At 39.3% G+C, this 22845-nt stretch overlaps 1 protein-coding gene across 3 annotated transcripts; it reads right to left on the bottom strand.

The window, feature by feature from the left end:
- Positions 1-600: 600 nt before the first annotated feature.
- On the bottom strand, positions 601-22836 carry dennd4c (DENN/MADD domain containing 4C). Of its 3 annotated transcripts, none has more exons than XM_087788695.1 (34): positions 22694-22836; positions 19131-19444; positions 17899-18151; positions 17758-17827; positions 16442-16611; positions 15552-15793; positions 15404-15470; positions 14948-15006; positions 14703-14847; positions 14455-14630; positions 14283-14383; positions 13563-13787; positions 13346-13491; positions 13166-13204; positions 12907-13025; positions 11229-11361; positions 10680-10886; positions 10481-10609; positions 10262-10409; positions 9392-9505; positions 9205-9318; positions 9020-9145; positions 7279-8261; positions 6516-6708; positions 6356-6453; positions 6066-6241; positions 5050-5193; positions 4778-4979; positions 4591-4701; positions 3775-3912; positions 3590-3707; positions 2152-2308; positions 2006-2070; positions 601-1078 (listed from the first exon to the last, which is right to left on the bottom strand). In XM_087788695.1, exons 2-34 carry the CDS (start codon positions 19427-19429, stop codon positions 942-944), a joined length of 5604 nt encoding a protein of 1867 aa, XP_087644821.1. In that variant the 5' UTR covers positions 19430-19444; positions 22694-22836; the 3' UTR covers positions 601-941. The 3 variants fall into 3 exon arrangements, with proteins under 3 accessions (XP_087644821.1, XP_087644822.1, XP_087644823.1); XM_087788696.1 differs by having other exon boundaries at positions 9392-9502; XM_087788697.1 differs by lacking the exon at positions 13166-13204.
- Positions 22837-22845: the final 9 nt, after the last annotated feature.

The following is a 22845-nucleotide window of genomic DNA, read 5'->3' as shown; positions in this document are numbered from 1 at the left end:
GAACAATACTCTTGAATCTTGCGGAGTTATTCTCCTGAATCTCAGAGTAATACTCCTGAATCTCGCGGAACACTACTCATGAATCTCGCAGAGCAATACTGCTGTACCTTGCAGAGTAATACTTCTGAATCTCGCAGAGTAATACTCCTGTACCTTGCGGAGCAATACTCCTGAATCTCGTGGAGTAATACTCCTGAATCTTGCGGAGTTATTCTCCTGAATCTCGGAGTAATACTCTTGAACCTTGCGGAGTTATACTTCTGAATCTCGGAGTAATACTCCTGAATCTCGTGAAGTAATATTCCTGAACCAAGCGGAGTAATACTGCTGTACTTCACGGCGTAATACTCCTGAACCAAGCGGCGCAATACTGTTGTACCTCACAGACTAATACTACTGGATGTCGTGGTGGTAGTTTAGTGTTAAAAAAACTTGTTTGCACATATATGACGTCTACCAGATACAATCATTCAAGGTAAGTACAGCTAGAATTTATACGCTGTATATTTTTAAGTTGAAGGATTCTTAGTGAGCGTTATATATATATATATATTATATTCTTAGATAAACATCAAACCAGGATTTGAACCGACGACCTGCTGAAGCTCACAAACTAGTTTATTGCAGCACATGTGACTTTGGGCTCATAAACATCCTGGAGTCGATCAATACAAAAATAAATAAAGATTCATTTGGACGACAAAGTGACGTCGACGGTGGAATGTTGTCGGATTTAAAAGGTGAATCGAGTGATGATCTAAAAACACAACTAGCGGATAAAAACATCAGGACTTTTCTTTAAAGACTTTAGAGAATGGAATGTCGGGAATCACGGACGCGCCCGTTTCTATTTACAGACAGGGGGCGCCACTGAGTCACATAGAAAATATGTACAGTAGGAGTCGCTGCTCTGTGAAAAGTGCACGTGTGAGGACGAGGGTCTAGATGACCGGAGGTCCGAAGGTCTTCAGGCACCACTGGACGCTGGCGCTCGGAGGATGATCTTCTTTCTGCAGCGTCTGCAGCTGCTCGGCGCTCAGAGCGTCGAAGGCCAGCTGGTACTCGCGGTCGAACGCCTCTGTGGAGCCAAGATGGAGGGTCAAAGGTTAACCTTCACGTGTTGATGCTTGGATCATTATTTTATTGAAATTATTTGTTGTTGTTTTGAGAATTTAATTATTTCTTATCTACAACAATATAATAAAACATGTTTTTTTATATTGAAAAATGATTTATTTTTGGTTCAATAATTGAGTTCAGTGAGCAAATAAAATTAATTATATTATTTTAAAAATATATATTTTTTAAATTAATATTTCCATTTTATACATAGTTTGTTTCAAATAATTGAAAATAATATTTCTATATTGTACATGTATTTTAAATATAACACTGTCTGCTGACACGATTACACCAACAACTTTATATTTTATTTAAAATGCTACTAATTCAAAAATACTAAATACAGAAAAAAATATTTTTGAATTATTGAAATTAGAAAATCAAACTATATTTAAAAAATAATAAAACATTTAATTCTTAAAAAACAAATTCAACCTTTTAATATATAAAAAATATTGAATTAAATTATTTAAAAATATTTAAAGTTTTGATTTTAATTTTCTTTAATTTATATATTAAAAACAATTCAATTACAATTTTCAAAATTCTATATTTTCAAATTCCTGGACTTTAAATTCAATATAAAAGCGTATAAATGTGTCACGAGACAATATTGAATTTATAGTTAAACTCTTTGAATTAAACCTTTTGAAATATAGTTTTGAATTATTGGAATTAAATTACAAATTAAAAAATGTATTCATTTTAAATATATTACATTTTAAAATAATAATTAAAATTGATTTAAAAACAACTTTCAGAGCATTCGAGGAAACTGAAGTAAATTATTTTAAAATAATGTTAATTTCAACCTTTAATATGGATTTAATTCACTTGTTTAAAGAAGAAAGTTTCAATCCTGTGACGACACTTCAAGTCTGACCTGTGTCGATGTTTTCTCGGCCCAGAGCCACGATGGACAGGAACAGGATCTCTCGGTAAATACTCCTGCAGGAGAACCAAAGCCAACGAAGACGTTTTAAAAAAGAAAGAAAAGCTGATTCGAAGAGAGGAAGAGAAAAGTCCGACCTCTGGCGTTTGTTTCCCTCCGGGCGTCGTTTGATCTCTCGGATCAACAGGCTGATGGGTCCGTACACGTCGTTGGTCTGGATGTTCCGGACGATGGAGTTGAGGAGGGTCCGGATCTCCTGGTGGTCAGTCGGAGCGAGCGTCGCCTTCATTTGCACTGTGGAGCGAGAAGAAACACTGACCTCTGCTGGCCGAGACTGGAGCTGCAGCTCAAACCATCACGATGATCCGATTCAACCAGTTCTTCACATGTTGCTCTATTGTTGTGTGTTACTGTGTGTTGTGTGTTACTGTGTGTTGTGTGTCACTGTGTAAGATATTTGGTTGTGTACTGACATAACAAATGTTTACAAAACTGATTATAAAAGTTTCTCATTATGATATTCTAACTAATAATGATTTTTTAATTGATATAAAACTTTTTTTATGATTAGATTAATATTTCGTTGAGATTTAAAAGAGGTTTTCAAAAAACATTTTTCACTTTAATTAAATAATACAACTCAAACTTTTATGATTAAAATAATAAATATGATATTGAAAATTATTTTTGATTGAAGCTACTTTTTTGGGATAAATATACATAAACACAAACACGATTAATTAGATAATGTTTTTTTGTCTCAACTATATATTTTTATGCTAAACAACTTTTGTCCTTTGTCCTTGTCCAAAAAAGTTTTTTTGGAATTAAGGTGAAAATCTATTGAAGTTTTTGTCTTTAGTTCAATCAAAATAAACGACTGAAAATATACGTTTAGATTGAGACATCTGTTGTGGGATTGAACAATCAAAACAAAAAACTTTTTTCTTTGTTCCCTCCATTGCTTTTACTCATTATTGATTGAAAATATTTGTTTAGATTGTTGTTCTCATATTGAACAACTAAGAAATCTACCTTCATATAAATGAAGATACCATATTTTCTGGAGTATTAGTAGCGTTTCTTTAATTTAGTTTGGCTTAAATTCATGACCGAGTTATATGTGGATTAAAAAAATAAAATAAAATAAAATATATATATATATAACAAAATATAATACTGTATATACAAATATAATATAATAACAAATCGAATACAAAACAAAAATATAATGTAGTTGTATTACTAATATAGCGGCACTGCTAATAACGCACGTTTATTATCCCACTGACAACCGCTAGAGGCCACTGTAGACTGTGCTTCTGCTTCTTTTCCGCTGACAACATTAAAGAAGATAATAAAGAACGGCGAAACAAAAATGTCCTCAGAAAGAAAGAGTCTGATGACCTTCCTTTCAAGATCTTTGCCTCAGATTTTGTGAAATACATTTGCACAAAAATGCTACTTTTATGTTGTTTTTTTCTACTTCCTGAAGCATTTGTTGGACTGACTTATAGTCCAGAACATATCTGACCCTCAACGACACATGTGTTTACATGTTTGAGCAACACTCACACAAGGTCCTCCAGCGCAGGTACAGAGGTTCTCCCGCCTCCTGGTGCAGGTTGATGTTGTCCCACAGGAGCTGGACGTAGACCTGCTTGCTGTCCTGAGACAGAGACGTCAACGGCAGCTGCGAGAAGAACCAAGAGTGAACCCAGCGGCCTCGGACCCGGTACTAGTGCTGCTCCACCACTCACGGAGATGCCGTTGTTGCAGTGTTCCGAGGTCAGGATCAGGCCCGGCAGGTGCGTGGGCAGGTCCAGGCGGCGGAAGTACCACACCAGGTTCCAGAAGATGATGGGGTGCTGACTCAGGAACTTGTGGGTGTAGATCACCTGCACAGCAGACGCCGTTTAGAAGACAACATTGAACATTTACTCAATGTTTTTTTAAACCATTTAATAGTTTAAAACATTATTGTATTTTTAAATCACTGATTAAATCAAAAATTAAGTAAGATTTTTACACATGGAGTTTGATTTTATTATTCTAATAATTGAAAAACATTATTTTATTTTAATCTCTTTCCTCGTAGCCTTTTAAACTCAATAATGTTGGTGTAAAAGTGCCACCAGTCAATATAATTGAAAAGATATTGAATCTAGAAAGTACATTTTTAAATTATTAATTTAATTCAATAATTTGTCTTTTAAAATGTTGATTTTGTAAGTTTAATAATTCATGTTTGTAAATAATATTAATAATTTGAAAACATTCAATATTAATTTAAGAGAGTTCGATATTTTAACTTCAAAAAATAAAGAATACATTTATTAAATTCAATATATTTTAACTGGCATCCTGTCCAGGGTGTCCCCTTTTAAACTCAACATAATAATGTTGGTATAAAAGTGCCACCAGTCAATACAATTGAAAAGATATTGAATCTAGAAAGTACATTTTGAAATTATTGTAATATAAAAGTGAAAAAATATCAAAGCTTCTATGTTTAATGATGATGATGATGATGGTGTGCGGGGGAGGGGAAGTGGGCGTGGCTGCGGTACGATCACCTGGTCTCCCTCGTTCTCCAGCAAAGTCTCGAGCTCCTTCCTCAGCACCAGCGGGCTCAGGTACGGGACCGATACGGGTTTGGGGTTCGGCCTTTTGGCTCCCATGCCCTCCTGTCAATCAAAAAACCCGGACGTGAAACCAAGGTGTAGATGAAGATCCAGATGGTGCCGAGTGTAAGCGACGGACCGACACGTCCATGAGGCTGCAGGGGAGGCTGGTGGTGGAAACACCATGACCTGGTCTTTGTGAAGAGTCCAGACTCTGCAGAGGTCCTCCAACGCTGTTGCTGCGGGTCAGCGAGGTCCCGCTGTGGCACTGCTGGCGTTTCTTCGTGCCCTGATGTTCCAGGAGACCCAGTGGGTCGGACTGAACCGGCTCCGGTGCCAGACTGGAGACACGGGAGGGATGAAGGGAGACGACAAGAAGACGGATTAAAAAAAAAAAAATCCTAGTCGTACCTTTTCTGGGCCTCGGGAGAGAGTTCCGGACCAGGACCCTCTTCGGGGAAAGAGAGGAGGTCCTGGGTCTTCATGTCCACGGAGCTGGGTTGACTGCTGCCGCCGTGGATGCTGTCTCCGGAGGCGCTGGGCTTCATGTAGAACCTGGAGGAGCAAACATGTCTGTGAGGTTATGACGCGATCCTCGTTTGCAAGTATATCAGTGACTTCAGAGAGTTTTTAATGTCCTTTTTAACATTTTAAATAATGAAACTTATTGAAATATTTTTTCAAAGCATTGAATTATCTTTTTTTTTTACACAATATCATCTCATCTACATTTAGAGGTTTAATCGTTTTCTTTTTGAAATTTGTAAATATACAAATATATCATGGTTTTATAATCTTCCATTAATAAAAACATAATAATTCAATGATTCAATGATTTAAAACAACATTTAAAATCAGAAAAATAATTCAATAAAATATATAATAAATTAAAAAAAAAAAAAAGTTTATTAATTGTTTTCTTTAAATAATTTAATTCAACAATTTGTCTTTTAAAATGTGGATTTTGTTTGTTTAATAATTCATATTTGTAAATAATAATAATAATTTGAAAACATTCCATTTTAATTTAAGAGAGTTTGATATTTTAACTCCAAAAAATAAAGAATACATTTATTAAATTCAATACATTTTAACTTGTAGCCTTTTAAATTCAGTATTGTCTGGTGGAACTTTCAAACCAAAGCTTTTACATTGAATTTAAAGGCAAAACATTAAACAATAATGAATTTGGACCATAATCTTATTTAATTATTTGAAAATATCAGACTATGACTCAGAAAAAAAATCCAATTATTTATTAAAAAAAACAAAGAAATGTTACATTTTAACATATAAATGAATCAATTTGATAATAAAAAATGACAAAAATAATAAATGCTTCAAATCAAACAATATTTCAATTAAAAAATCCAACATTTGAAACTCAAGTTGAATATTCTCAGGCTCTGATATTCTTCCTCGTGTACCTGGTCGTGGATCGCAGGTCGTGGAACTCCACGTGCAGAAGCGGCAGGAAGACGGTGCGACAGAACGGGCAGTTTGTGTTGAGGTTGGAGTCGTCAGCCATCCAGCCCGCCATGATCTCCTCGTCGTACACCAGCGCCTCGCAGGAGCGGCACTGAGAGCAGCTGGACATCAGCACCTGTGGGCGGGAAAACTCAGTGAGCAACTGAAGTTTGTACAGTGGAAAAAAAACAAGTTTTCTTCAATTTTCTTCAATAGTTTTGAACACAGGATGTCAAATGATGCTTCAGACCTCCAGAGCACAGTTCTGGTAGATGCTGGAGGACGAGGCATGATGGGAGGATCCCGGGTCGGAGTCCAGACCACGTGCAGATCTTCCAGGGGTGGCATCTGTCGAGGAAGAACAAACGGTGTCAGAGTGACGTCACCTGGAGCAGATGTTCTGGACTCACGAGTGGCTTGTGTTCCTCTGCCCGTGTCGCTGCTGCCGCTGCTGCTGCCCAGACTGGTGCAGCTCTGGTTCAGTCCGTTGGACACCAGTCCAGGGATCATGGGTTTCTCCGGACTCTCGTCCACGTCATGAGCCGACAGCATGTTCTCGTCTAGATTGACAGGGAAGCCCCTCCCGCCTTGTGCCTGCTCATCCTGCCGAGACAAATGTCATACATTTTATTTTAAATTAGTTATTGTATCATTTACATTCAATTCATTCTGTATAATGTAAAATATTCTGATATTTTTCAATCATAGTTATAAATGGTTTAAATTTCAATAAATGCGTATAAAAAAAATGAAGATGCTAATGTACGTTTATGATTGTAAGTAAACACCATTTGTTCATTTTCATGCTGCAATTAAACTTCCGGCCTCTAGATGGCACAGCCATTAGGTCCTATGCAGCAAGAGAAACAATGAAATCCTGACGACGACTGAGGACGAGAGGATACAGAGCCTCCAGCAACTTTTAAAGCTGATGTTTGGACATATTTTGGTTTGAAAAAAAATTAAAGCAGTTACGACTTCGTTAACAGTCATGTGGTCTGTAAATACTACAACACCAGAGTCAAATACTCGACAATACTACACATATATTACTGTTCCTACAGTAACACTATACATCATATCGTTGCCTCTGTATTGTGACGCCTCTAGAGATCTTGCCTATACACACCCTTACACCGCGGTCAATGTTTCAGAGCTGACGGAGAGACTCACCTCGTCATCAGAGTAAGAGTACGCCGAGGCGACCGCCCCCCACACTTTGCTGGCCACAGTGGCGGCTTGCTTCATTCCAGACTTCAGCACGTCGATCTTGGGCCCCGACAGCAGGTTATCCATCTTGATTCCTGAGAAGGAGTTGATGACGGAGCCTAGCGAGCCTCCTTGACCAGACTTGACCAGCGCCGTCAGTGAGGAAGACTTGAGTCCTGGACTGCCGACTGTGCTTTCTTGGCTCTTGGTCTTGCCGACAAATGTCTTGGAGCGAGTGACGGTGACGGGGCTGCGCTTGGGGGTGTCTTGTGAGGACCCTGGGGCGGGCACAGGGAGGCTGGATCTTCGCTCCAGAGGCTGCTGGGCTTGGGTGGTGGAGTCAGCCTGGTCTTCCTGCAACTCGTTGCTGGAGGAGTGGACACTTACGGGGCTCCTCAGGCTCATGTACATCTCGATCTCCTCTGCTAGTTTGCGGGAGGCGACTGCAGGTGGAGGTGGAGGGTCCTGACTATTGACAGAGGCCGACTCTACGCTCTCAAATACCAGAAGGGAAAGTGGGTCGGCGCCAACCTCCACGTCAGCCCTCTCCAGAGTGGCGCTCCGCAAACCGGACTCATCCTCGTTGGTCTCGGTCGGCATCTGAACGTCCTTCGTCGCGTCCTCTTTCGACTCCTCGCCGTCCTCGGGCTCTTCGTCCAGGTCCGTGAAAAGAGATTTGGAGACGGTGTTGGGGGGTGGACTCTGGCCGGTGGAGAGCGCGGCGGCGAGGATCCGGGCGTCAGCGCCCATCCGGCTGGCCATGTTGTCCACACCTTTGTCCTGCAGCATTCCCGCCCGCGTCTCCGCGCTGAAGCTGCAGCTGCGCTCAGTGAAGGCCTTTTGCCGCTGCTGTTGTTTGGTGGCGTGACTCGGCTCTTGAGAAGTGATGTCATCACTCAGGGACACGTTGCTGCTGCTGCTCTTCCGTCTGAATAGAGACCCTCCACCTGAGTCGAGGACATGGACATATACCAACTTTGTTATATTATATTAAAACAAGGTTACAAATATTGAATTTAGACGTTTGATATTCTTATTCCTGTAATTCAAAAAAAGTGTAAAAAACATTAATTTTGAAGTTATGTTTTAATAAATGATTGCAAAAAAATAAGTTATACCATTCAATATATCACTTATTGTATCCACTGCTTTAAAACATTAAAAAAAAAAAAAGTTAAACGTTTTAAAATGAGAAATTCCACCATTCGATATCCTGATGCCAATGATATATGTCTCTACCAGGGGTGGGCAATTAAATTTCCTCTGGGGCCACATCATATACTGTGACTGTTGTGAGGGGCCGTCAATCCAAAGAAGAGGAGAGAAGAGATAAAATATGACAGAAAAACTTTAAAGTAAGAATAGTAAATATAAAATAAACCTGACTATGTCAAAACACTTTTATAAACCTTTCATGAAAAAGAAAATTATGGGAAAATAATTGATTCCTCTAAATATGATGACAATAATTTTGATGGGCAAGAAATCTTCATAAAAGTAAAAACTAAAAAAATCAGAAACGAAAAATATCTATATATATTTACAATAATAAACGCAATATTAAATTGTAAGCCGTCGGAAATAATGTCTATGTTCTACTCTGACCTCTGGAGGACTGCATGAATACAGTCAAAGGGCCACATGTAGCCCCCGGGCCGCACTTTGCCGAAGGTGTGTTCTATACCCTCAGGAACCTTCAACTCACCAGAATCTCTGCCAGCGTCGAAGCTGACGGAAGGCTTGACGATGCCTCGGGCTGTTGAGGACACTTCAGCCGGACCACATGGTTCTGAGACGACGAGTGCACTGTCCTCTGAGCAGGAGCTGGTGCCTGCAGGATCAACACGTCCATCAGAGAACATGAAGCGCTTGAGTCGGCGTCGATCTCACCGTTGTTGCTCTTCTTCTGTGCTCCGTCGTCAACGGCCGTCGTGACGAGGACCAGCGGCGACTCCTCCTGAGGTAACTCGTCCTTGGAGCCGTAGCCCTGATCCAGCTGCGGTCCTGACCATCCACACGGTTCTATGCGTTAGCACCATTTATTAAGGTGTTAATGTCTTTTAAACCCGGTTGGTACCTGTGTGCGTGTCCGGTGAGTCGGTCGTGACACGGACCAGTTGGGGCTCCATGTCTGCCGCACAGCTGTTGGCATGGCAACTACTTAGACGATCACCTTCAGAAGAAGCTCCTGCTGGACACAGCAAAACATGTACAGAGGATCAATAAATAAAGATTTCGTGATAAATGTCATCTTGTATCAATAAAACCACGACAGAGAAAAGTAATTAAAGATGCTTGAGATGTAATCATTAGGGCTGTAAGAAAATAGTGATACACTTAAATACCTTTATATAAATATAATTATTTTTTCACATTACCATTTTGACATGTAACCTTCAAGAAGGATCTTAAGACATTTTATCTTGACCTTTTAAGTATATATTTTATTGAGTATTATGTTTTGATTGTTTGAGGGCTTTGTGACCCTGGTCTAGAAAAGCGCTCTACAAATATAAAATTACTTACTAACTTACTTAGATCGATTCTATGTGTTTTTATCATAGTTCTTTATGGTTCATATTTCAATAAAGTGTGTACACAATAATATAATTCGATTTGTTAAAGTAATGTGCAATTACGTGCAAAGAATTTGAAAATGTTTGTGTTGCAATTTAACTTCTGCCTGCAGCAGTCATTATGTCCCATGTAGCTAAACAAACAATGAAATCCTGCGCGACAACTGAGGACGAGAGGATACAGTGGACTTCAGCAGCTTTTTTTGTTTGGACCCGTTTTGGTTTCAAAACAGAGTCGAGTACTCAACAACACTAAAAATACATCCTACAGTATCACCACATTCTGTATCGTCATACGTTTTTCAGATTCTTGCCAGTACACACCCCAAGAAATAATAGAAAAAAAAGGCTGAAAATATTGACTTGATCACCTGTCGTCGGATCAACCGTTTCTTTCTTGCTGGAGGATTGATCAATCCCATTTTTAAACTGAGCAACCCCTCGCAGAACATTCCTCAGTTTGGTCCACATGAAGAGGCCACTGCGGTTCCGGCTGGGCCACGGGCTCTCAAGGACCGCCTGGAAAAGAAGGCAAATGAGTCTTCACGTCCACAGTGTTGTGTAGTTTCGCGACGACCCGGCGGCTTCACCTTGTTGTAGTATCCATATGTGATGGCGTTGGGATGAATTCCAGCTTTCTTCATCTCCACCAGGACCCGCACTGCCATCACAGGGAGACCCCAGACCCCACATAGCTGCATGACCACCCTGTAGCACACCTGAAATATATAAGACAGTCAAAATCTCCCATCGATCGTTTTCTGGGACCTCAGCGAAGAGTTGGGTTACCTCGTCAAGGACCTCCACCTCCGTGGTTCTCATTTTCAGCAAGATGTTGTACGCCTGCTGCATCGCTCGGCTTTTGGACTTGGCCAGCGTCACGGCGGCGGGCAGGCAGATGAACCACAGGCTGTAACAGTGACTGAACAGACAGCGCGCCCACAGCGGGGGGTTGGAGTAGTAACGCCTGGCCATCTTGTAGGCTAGCTTGATCTCCTGTGGAGTCAACCAGACCCAGAATAAACCACTTTACAGTTCGGAGGCCGAACAAAATGTATATTTAGATTATATTAAGATTTTCTTATTGTTATTTTCCCTTGGCGGTTTGATACGTCTTTATTGTCTCCATGTTTATCTTAATCGCTGACATCTTAACAGGTCACCACGTTCTGTAATTTGGAGCCAAACAATTGGCAGGCCACATATAATGACTTGGCAAGGCCAGATTTGGCCCCCAGGCCTCAAGTTTGACGTGTGTAAAGGTCATCTCTAGAGTTATTTGTCATTGAGATTATTCAGAGAAGATAAATAAACCAGCAGCTCAGTGAAACAACAGACCTGCTTGGTCCTCTTTGCGAGCAGAGCCGGGCTGCTGGACAGACTTGCACCCGCGGCTCTGGTGCTGATCGCTGGACGAAGCTCTTTGGGTCGATCGAACAGATCGATCTGGAGCCTCGGAAAACCGTTGTACCTGTTCCACAAACAAAGGCAAATAATTCCATAAAATAAAGACATTGGTCAGTAGAATGATTATTCAGGTTCGAATCAACATGTAATAGTATTTTTAAACCCGGATACATTCGCTACAGAAGGAGACTGCACTTCATTTGTGTTTATCGTCATGTTGTTAATTACAAGAGTCGAGTACTATTAAAGGTTTTTTATTTTTTAGATTTTAAAAGTTAAAATGCATCAATTATTATCCTTGAACTATAATATGCAGGCCTGGCCTTCATTGTTATATTTGGATGATACAATGACTTTTATAGTTTTACAAAAAGAAAAGGCTTTTGTTTAATCGCAATAACGGTAATAAAAATCCTAATTAAATTTGTTTCCACAATTGTTCTGCTCTCTTGGTCCGTGTAGTTAAACCATCTTGTAAATATAATCCTGCCATGAGTCAAGAGTGTCAAAGTAAACGACACGTACGATTAACACTTTGTGTGACAAGGATATAAACTTTACACAACAGCTTTCTGGAACCAAACTGGTTTGATGGGGTTGAGGTTGACAAAGGAAGTCACATCTGGTCATATAACTTCCATACGTTTGGATCAGGGGTGTTGAAGTCAACCTCACAAGCATATTCTGGGGCCGAACAACATTATTCACCAAACTGACTATAACAGGAAGTATGTGTCCGATTGCGACATTTCCTTTTTATTCTTCACATTTATCTCAACCATCTCTGTGTTTGTCAACAAACGCATCCAAGTCATTTACTTCAAAACTGGTTTCAATGTTTTAAAGTCTCTGTATGAGTGATGTCTTCCATGATCCGTTATTTAGCATAACCTTATCTTTATATGGTTTCATTTAAATATGAACAGTAACGCAATTGTTATATCTCAGATTTTTCAAATCTTGTTTATTTTATTTCATTAATACACAAGATTTTATTTTCATTATATTGTAAGATTGTATTTTTTGTTTTGTATGGTTTTATTTTTGAAGGATTGTTTTTTTATTTTGTAAGAATGTATTTTGAAAGATTTTATTTCTTTTTTTTGAAATATTGTATTTTTGTGAAAGATTTTATTTTTGTATTCTATGGTTTTATTTTGGAAAAATATATATTTTAAAGGATTGCATTTTTGCATTTAATAAGAATGTATTTTGAAAAACTGTATTTTTGTATTTTGAAAGATTGTTTTTTTTTAATTTATTTTGTATTTTGAAAGATTGTATTTAAAAAAAAAAAACTAACAAAATGTATTATAGAATATTACCTTTTGAAGGATTATATTTTTATATTTTGAAAGATTGTATTTCATTTTTTTGTATTTTAGAAGATTACATTTTTAAGATTGTATTTTTGTAAGATAAGAAAATATATGTTAAAACTGATGTTGCCAGAAATATGAATTTGACTCAGAGAATAATAAAGTATCAATCCATCATATCCTCTTTGATTTCAAAGCCAACATAGAATTACTCCATTGCACCAGACTGAGACACTGGTGGTTATTATCCTTCTCTGCACTTGTTTCCAGGTGCAAACGGAGCGTCTCACATGTATCTGGAGGCTTCTTCTGCTGCAGGTTCAGGTGGCATCACAAACACGGTGTGTTCGCTCTTCTGGGACTCGTCCAGCTCCAGCAGCCTGGTGTCGTCAGACGAGTCTGCCTCCACCTGAGGGAACATGAAACGTAAAGATATGAAGGACAAAAACACTCCCTCGGACTCATTTGTTACAAAGTAAATATGACGTTAAGTTTGGATTGGAACTCAGAACAGAGGGAAACAGACCAGGATGTGATTAGAGAAAGTACCTTGTGGCTCCGGTCTGTGATTTTATCAGAAGGAAAAAGCTGCAGACGTGGAAACAAAATGCAATGGAACAGAATGAATGAGAGGAAATTTAGATTTTCCCCGAGTCTCAGAGTAAATGACCAATAAATCACCAGAGGGATAAAAGGCTGGGGAAAAGGAAACATGGAGTGTGTGGTCACCTTCTCGACGCAGTCGTCGAAGAACGCCAAGCCTGTGTCCTTGTCGCTGACAAACGTGCACTCTTCGATGAAGCGGATGAAGATCTGAGTTTTGGTGAGCTGAGCGTAGAACTTCTGATGAGCCCGATCTCGACTCTTCAGAAACCCTGTGGAACAAAAAGACTCCGGCGTCAGGAATGTTACGAGAAGGCGTCTGATGGTGAAGAGGTCTGGGTACCCTGCAGGTCGTAGAGAGAATCTGCCGCCGTGGCTTTCTCCGACGGCGCCTGGGTGATGGGCTTCAGGTAGCTGCGATAGCCTTTCAGGATGGAGGCCATGAAGCGTAGGAAGGCCTCCTGGATCTCCATCTCCAGCGCCGTCTTCTTCTTGTGCCAGGTGAAGTCGGCCTCGATCGGGGTCATGTCTAAGGCCGAGCCCTCCTGAGCGCTCTGGTGCACTGAAACTGGTATGAACCGGTTATGAACGCATTCATGACTGTATTGGAATATGTATACAATAAATTAAATACAAAATAAATAATTATAAATAAAGTTAAAAAACAGGATCTTTCGAGAGTAGTAGTAGTAGTGGAAGTAAGGTAAAAATAATTCTTTTTTTTTTGTTTAATTATGTCTACACAGACATTCATGTAAATACAAAATATATAACTCATAATTGTAAAAATACAATTTTACAACATAAATATCCTTAACAAAAATACTGTAGTATAATATATAAGCATATGCTAAGAAGATATGGATACAAGTATTTAATATGTAAACATACATAATACATGATTGTTATTATCATTCCTGTAAGTATATACAATATAATATTAATTGCAATATTACCATCAACATTATTACTTTCTAGATTTATTCCCCGTCATCCTTAGTTCATATACTCGTTGTTATGAGTAACTCAATGTTATGAGAACTTGATGATAATCTCTGTCTACCTGTGGCCAGCTGGTGGTGAAGGCTGTTTAAAGAGTTGTTGAGACTCTTGCAGGGCTTTTTGGGAAGATGCTTCCAGCTGCTGTGTCTCTTCTCGTCAGATCTGTGCACGGAAACACAAATATTTGTATCTTCAGCAGCACGGAGAATCACCTCAGCGCTTCGTCCTCGTACAGGTAGATGGTGTTGGTGTCCAGGTCCACGCAGACCACGTCGGGAGGCGGGTCGTAAAGATCAAAGTAGCGAGAGTCGACGCCCACGACGAAGGGCACCGGAGCGTTGAGGACGCCGGCGAGAGACAGTGGACACAGAGGGATGTACGGACACTGCCACTGAAAAGGGAAGATCATCTGACGGGAAAAAACAAAACATTTGTTCCACACGTGTCATCATACTGGATGTAAAGTCACCCGTCGACTCACCGCGACCACGGCCTCGGCGACGCCCGTCAGCACCGCCGGTCTCAGCGAGTGCAGCAAGATTTTACTCTCTTGCAAGACGAAGTGCAGGAGAGTTGCGCAATTATCTGCCCCCAGGTTCATCAGCAGCGTGCCGTAGTCTGCCCCGCTGTGGAGCGCAGCACAAAAGATTGATCACCTTTTATATAATATATATACAGTGTATATATATATATATATACACTTGACGATGAAGAAGACACTCCTACCTCAGAGGTAAAGGCGTTGAGACGGGCTGAGACAGGATCAGATTGTCGTGTGCAGAGAGCTGAAAGAAATACATAAGTCACTTAAACACCGGGATGTGATTAAAAAAAATCTGTGTAAATGGTTGAACTTTACAATTCAAATGTTTTTTTATTGAATAAAAAATGTTTTGTTAAAATACATATTCTATATTAAAACAGTTAAATCGTTTTTTTTTTATTATATAATGGAATTCAATCATTTGTAGACTGAGAAGTTGAATTTCGTTAATAATCTAATTGAATAAATGTGAATATTCTTTTAAACTAATACATTTGTTAACACATAAAATTAACTATTTTTTTAATAGTAGTCTTAAACCTTGGTTTAACATAAAAACCTTGGTTTAATAGTGTCAGCAGACAATAGTAAAAAAAAAAACACTTAAGTACTTGATCCAACTTTCATCATTGTCTCACCTGAACCAGAATTCTGGGCCTCTGAGGGGACGGAAAGTAAACGTTGTGCATGAAGTGCGAGATGTGTCTGTCAAGGAAATGTCAGATTAATGTTCTTCTGGGTTTTTTTTTTTTTTAAAGTGTGAAGATGACAGCCATGGAAACATACTTCTCAATGGGCAGGGGGTGTGGCCCCGAGACAGACAGCTTGTAGAGGAACATGAGGAACTTGCGGAAGGACTCGAAGAAGGGCCACCGAGACAGCAGGCAGATGCACTTGTTTGCGTTCACTGGCCGGTTAGGAATCACCTTCTTCTCCACGGCGGTGAGCAGACCCAGCTGGATCTTCTGCTTCTCGCTCAAGAGGTCCACTGGGTAAGGCTCATAGAACTGGATCGCTGCCCCATAAACCTGAAAGCAACCGGGTTCAAGAAAACACAGTTTCACTCTTGATGCCATAAAGATAGAATAAAGAATACAGATTTATTTTAATGCATTTACTGAATAGCAGTTTTTATTATTTCCGTAGTGCTTTACTAGTTTATATTTGTATAAGGTGTGTATTAAATAAAATAATACAATATATTTACAATTAACATGCACATTTTCACAGCATTTGCTAATTTTTTAGTTACAATTAAAATTAAAAGGAACAATTAATGATCCTGGCAAAGACTGGGGATGAGAGGATACAGTCACTCCAGCAGCTTTTAAAGCTCATGATTGGACATGTTTTGGTTTCAAAACAAATGAAAGCAGTTACGACTTTGTCAAGGGTCATGTGGTCTGTAAACTCTACAACACCATAGTCAAGTACTGGACAATACTACAATATATACAATACTATATACATATATACAATATATCCTCGTTACTACAATATATTGTATTGTTGCACCTGTATAGTGATACTTATAATACACAACCGTAGTCAATAAATGACAAGAGGAAATAAATACTGCCACAGGCAGTGACAGTTGGGGTGTGTGTGTGTTTGTGTGTGTGTGTGTGTGTGCGAGTGAGTGTGCGAGTGAGTGAGTGAGTGAGTGAGTGAGTCACCTTTTCCCCGGATGAGATGGTCAGGACAAACGTAGAGAAGACCGGTAAAGGGTCTCGTGTGTTTGGAGCCCAACATTCAATTTTAGCCCCCATCGGTAAACAGAAGAGCGGGACCGACTCAGACAGAGGAAACGACTCGTAGTCTTCTTCAGGATAACGAAAGATGAGACCTGGTGGGCCACAGACGGGTTCAGAACAAGCAGCCTTTTTAAGATACTAGTATTCAGGGTGATATGTACACAATTCATTCCAACAAACCTCATTGCTACACAGACCTTATCCTTAGAACTCACACCACAATATAGAACAAACACTCCTGACATGTATCGAGCAGAACCTTGCAAACTGGTATTCAATGTGTTTGTTAGAGGAACAATGGTCCAGCAGTTCTAGCAGGCTCCTGTTTCTGTATCTTGTTCATCAACACTATATGTGTGTTTCGCTCAATACCAGAGGACGCATTTAAAAATGAATATAATGGTTACATTTCAAATAAACTTAGAGATATAGACCCGGTCATGGAAACTTAAAAACATGGATGCATGGTGTGTTAATATAACTGGAAGGAAGACGCACACATTTTTAATACATAATAAAAGTGTATAAATATATAATTTAATTGTATTATTATGATTTATTTAATTAGTGTTTTACACACCCATCTGTACTCTGAAAAAACTATGATTAACTGACTTTAGTTGTGATTTAAAAAAAGATTTGCATGGAGTTATTTCCATTTTGTTTAGTATTATTCAACTTTGTTCATGTATGAAAATGTATAAACCTGTGTTGTCACTTTATTACAGACACAGATCTTTGTCCTCAAAACTAATTATATATACACACACACACACACACACACACACACACACACACACACACACACACACACACACACACACACACACACACACACACACACACACACACACACACACACACACACACACACACACACACACACACACACACACACACACACACACACACACACACACACACACACACACACACACACACACACACACACACACACACACACACACACACACACACACACACACACACACACACACACACACACACACACACACACGTTATCTTAAGCTTTATCTGTTACGTTCAGACTGATGAACAAATTACAATATTTTACGGAGCAATATTAAATTCACTTACAAAAAATATCATATTCTAACCCATGATTGTTTCAAGGGATGAATAAAGTACTGTATCTCTATCCGACCATCTTCCATCTTCAGGTTAAATGTTGCATAAAATACATGCAAAGATAGAATCAATACATTCTTTTGACTCACCAGCGTTGTAACTGATGGAGTTGGAAGCAGAGACGGACTTCTTATAGCACAGAAACACACTGGAGCCCCACTAAGAAAGAAGAAGTTAGGAGAGTCAGCAGAAGCAGTCTTTCTGCTTTAATCACAGGAGATGTAACCCACCATGCCGCAGTTCAGGTTCTTCTCCACCTTACAAAACGTGTGCGGTGGATTCTCGCCCTTGCTGCCAACAATCACGCAGATGTCCGTCACCGCCAGCGAGTTCTGAGGCTGCACGGGCGGAGCTCGCCGGGAGGTGATGAAGATGCGTTGGTTGGTGGCAGAACTGTTGTTGACGTTTGCGCAGCGGCCATACGGAGTAGCCTGGATGACCTCACAACCTTGGATCAGACGCTCCTTCCCCTCATACAGCACACTGGAAAAAATTTGGTTTTCAGTTAACGTTCTACAAAGCGTGATCAATGTCTGAGCATCTTCTCAAGCCTCTGTGTGCCAGTCTACAGGGAAATATTGCAGTAGTTGTCCAGAGCAGGGGTCGCCAACCTTCTAGCACCACAGACCGTTTTAATGTAGGCATTTTATTCACAGAATCTTTGGATAAAAACCTTCGAAAATAATCATTTAGATTTTTTTATTTCACTAATTTTCACTATTTTATAGTTTTATTTTTCTAGTAAACTTGACTCAAATGAGCGTCTTGACGTGTCAAGAGTCAGAGACTAATGTAACTTCAGAGAAAATAAACCCCTTTTTAAAAACAAAACAACATTCAGATAGTAGTAATAAGTACTGGTTACAAGATCATCACTACACAAAAATACGGTATATTGTGATACTGCAGGATATATTTGTAGTATTGTCCAGTACTTGTCTCTGATGTTGTAGTATTTACAGACCACATGACTCTTGACAAAGTCGTAACTGCATTTACTTGTTTTCAAAACAAAATATATCAAAAACATCAGCTTTAAAAGCGGCTGGAATCACTGTATCCTCTTGTCCTCAGTCATCACCAGTATCTCCAGATTTCATTGTTCCTCCAACTGATTCAATTAAAATACAAATTTAATAATTATAAATATAAAATGTATTATTATTATGTATTCATTTTTTTAAAATTATTTCTGTGCAGTGTGGTTACAAAAGCCTAAAGAACTAGTACCAGGTGGTGTCGCTCATGAATTTGAAAGGGTAAAGTAAGCATTTTTCTCTTCAGTTTCTACTTTACGTTTATTTTTCTTTGTAGAAAAAAATAATTAAATATATCCATTTCCTGTATTCCTTGTATTGCTGGCTGTACCTGGACTGTTGGAATACATTTGAGAATAGACAGATTTCTGTGGTCTTACTTTGTGAAAAACGAATCAAGAAAAGTAACTTGGTGTTGGACTGACCCGACATCTATCAGCGGAGGCTTCCCTCTACCCCTCTTGTAGCACAAGAACAGCTCCGGACTCTTGAGGCTGCCATGGTTCAGGTTGGCGGGCTGACCACTGGGAGTGGAGTCGATGCAAGTGAAGCCCTCGGGAACTGTCTCCCCGGCGGAACGGTTAATGACGGCCAAGTCGGTGATGGGAGCCTTGGGTCCGCTGGACTTGGTGTCGGACAGGTCCTGCTCCAGCGGTTTGGATCGGTCCGTCAGCCCGGCCACCACAAAGTAGTCAGTAACACGGTGACCCTTGTCCTCGATCATGGCTGGCTGACCCGGCTGTGAAAGAAGACCAGGTTTAGATCAGAAATCAAAAGATCTGGTGCTTGATTGGGGGATATACACAATTGTTTATTTTACTTGTACTTGTTATTGCTTGTAAATTAGTAAATAAATATAGTGAAGCTTCATAATATTCTTCTGTGAGCGGTATTACTATGGAGCCGCATCGGATTAATACTACAGACTCACTAGCTCCCTAGTTTACCAACATTTTTTGAGATGAAGTAATGAGTATGGTATCAGTTATGTTGTCTATAATACATTACCTTTTTTAAGTGGCTCTACAAGAATATTTTTAGTCTAATAACTACTGGAAGGTGTTTTCTTGGAGACAGAACCCTAGTGGTAATACAGTGCAACTGCCTGTAATCCATTACACTTCGTTACAACCCTTGACTACGTGTATACAAAGAATTGTAAAACGTTGACTAGTGCTCACCAGAGAGCATTCGTGGTTTACAAAGTCATTTGTTGACGCATACAGTATACACAGGAACATTATTATTTATCAACAAGTCGTGTTAAGTCAATGTTAATGTAGTTTGTGTTCACTGTAAAACTATGGCCTTTAAAATGCAGGGAATAGCGTTTCAAATTTTGTGAATATAGAGGCAGAATATAAATTTTAAAAACCCTACGCCTGCGTGAGACACAGCGTCGGGCCCCAATTCACACTGTAAGGGGTCAAAATCACAGCGTAGGGAGCCCCTATGCTCAATAGGGCTGGCGAGAACCCTGGTGATACTGGTTTAATTTCAACAATCTCTGTATCGTTTTTTTGGCCTTTAGATCCTCTATTTTCTATTTATCATAGTTATTTTATGATTCATATTTCAATAAAGAGGTTGAAAAAAACATTTAATTTACAATTACTATGCAAGTAATTGTAATGTGCATTTTCTTCCTCTCCATTGGTATACTTCAGGTCTTTTTAAATGTATAATGGTTGTTGGTTTTAATGTTTGATTTGCACATTAATAAGAAAACAAATGTGACCAATACCATTATTTGAATGTAAAATGTAAAATTGTTGGTTTTGTTCCCCCAGAATTCAAACTTCATTACTTTCTCTACTAAACCTCATGTCGACTAAGAGTCATCTGTTCTTTTTAGAGTTATAGACAAAAATGTTCGTTCATTTTAATGTAGCAACTGGAGCTCAGTTGTCTTCGTCCAAAAAGTAAATTTAAAACATCCAAATGCCTCCATACTGCTCGACTGTAACGTCCATCTTGGATCGAAAACCTCGATTAGAAGAAGTGTTACGAAAGGTTTGTATATATTAGATTAGATAAACTTTATTAATCGCCCTTTTTAATAATAACAATAATTATTATTTTATTTATATAGCACTTTTTGAAAAGCGCTATATAAATAAATATTACTTACTTACAACTTACTTACTTACTTTTTAAAACTTAGTTACGTAAACAAACAAATACAGTTAAAAATGACACAATACATTTAAACAGCACAGTAATAAAATAATTTAAAACACACGTTCCATTCAAGGAAAATATTATATATATATATATATATATATATATATTATACAAGTAAAATGATAAAACACTGAAAATAAAAATAAAGTTAAAGCCCATTGATGAACCCAGTTAAGGGTTAAAAGCCAGTCTGTAAAAGTGTTTTTTTAAGTTTGTTTGTATCTGAAGTTGTCAGTTTTTCAAGTGCAAGATTAAAGATAATGGGCTAGTAGCATTTGAAGACAATCTTACAATATAAACTTGTTTACATGTTTGGAACAACTATTCTCATGAATCCAAGACGGACGTTACAAGACGAGCCATACAGAGGTGTTTGGATGATTTTAAGTGTCATTTTGGACGAAGATGAAGACAACTGAGCTCCAGTCGCTACATTAAAAAGTAACAAACATTTTTCGTCTGCAACTCTGAAAAGAACAGATTATTCTGAAAATAATACCAACTCTTAGTCGACATGAGGGTAAGTAAGTAAGTAAGTCATTTTTATTTGTATAGCGCTTTTCCAGACCAGGGTCACAAAGCGCTTAAACAATAACAACACAACAGTAGTTCCAGAAAATCAAGGAAAAGCCTGAACAAATAAAAACGTCTTAAGATGTTTCTTAAAGGAGTCAGTAGATCCATCAAGCGCAAAGAGAGAGGAAGATCGTTCCAAAGCTTAGGAGCAACAGCCTGAAAGGATTTCTCTCCTCTGGTCCTGAACCGTGTGCGAGGAACCATCAGTAGATTCTGATCCACAGACCTCAGAGCCCGAGCTGGGGTGTAAGGCTGGATCAGATCACTGATGTAAGGAGGAGTCTGACAATGAATAGATCTGAAAGTAAGAACCAGAATTTTAAAGTTGATCCTGAAAGAAACTGGAAGCCAGTGAAGAGTTTTAAGGATCGGAGAAATGTGAGTTCTTCTACTAGAGCGGGTACTTGAGGGTGAGTAGAACATGAGTGAAGTTTGAATTTTGGCTGAACTATCACTTGTTTTTATCATGGTATCATGGTAACCATGATAAAAAAAAATTAAAAAAAATCTGGTATTTGTATCGACTTCCTGTACTTTGTCGTGACAACACTAGTTCCTACAGTATCACAGTGTATTGTATCGTTGACACTGTATCGTGTCGCCATATTCCTGCCGATCCAAAGACCGCAGTGAATCATTTCTTCAGAGGAAAAAAAAAAAAGGAAACACAAACATCCTTCTCGAGTGTTTGTAGTCAAGGCAACCAGGCACACAAAAGACCCCTGAAGTGGACCCAACATGTTCACCTTCAACTCGACACAGAACCAACAGATGCTACTCTTTTAACAAACGTTAAACCCGAGACAGAACCGCGTGTATCCGGCAGCCACAAACGAACTATTGTTCACGAGTTCAAACCGTATTTTATTGACACATCCCGGGGCGTGTCAGTGAAGCGGCAGGTTCACCTGCACAGGTCACATGTCGAGGAGACACCAGGGGCTGAGAAGGAGGAGGCTCGCGGGGTGTCGTGTTACCAACTGTTGCTTCCGACATCAGAACTGGGTCAAGCCGAAGCAGGAAGACTATAGCGCGGACTCGTTCGCTCGAAGTTGTTGTCCCTGCGCTCAGAGATATAGAGCCGAGAGAGAGAGAGAGAGATACGTGTCTTTGAACGCAGCACGGTGTGCAAAATGTCGGACCCCCTCCCGCCAACTTTGACTTGTCAACACCACACTTTCACACAACTTAGCCGCAAGTTAACGACGTTCAAAGTGCACAAACTTACGAGTTGAGAAGGTGACTGACCGGCGGGTTACTGCTCTGCCTCGGGCGATGTTGTCATGTATGTGACTTCCTGTTGCAACAAACTTTTTTCCAGCTTCGTCTTCAGCGTTAATCAGCGTCCGCCATGTTTGTGTCAGCTTCTTCTTCTGGGCC

This window comes from Callionymus lyra, chromosome 4 (genome assembly GCF_982586985.1).
Source record: "Callionymus lyra chromosome 4, fCalLyr1.hap1.1, whole genome shotgun sequence".
Classification (NCBI taxonomy): Eukaryota; Metazoa; Chordata; class Actinopteri; order Syngnathiformes; family Callionymidae; genus Callionymus; species Callionymus lyra.
This window is presented reverse-complemented; position numbering and strand designations above follow the sequence as displayed.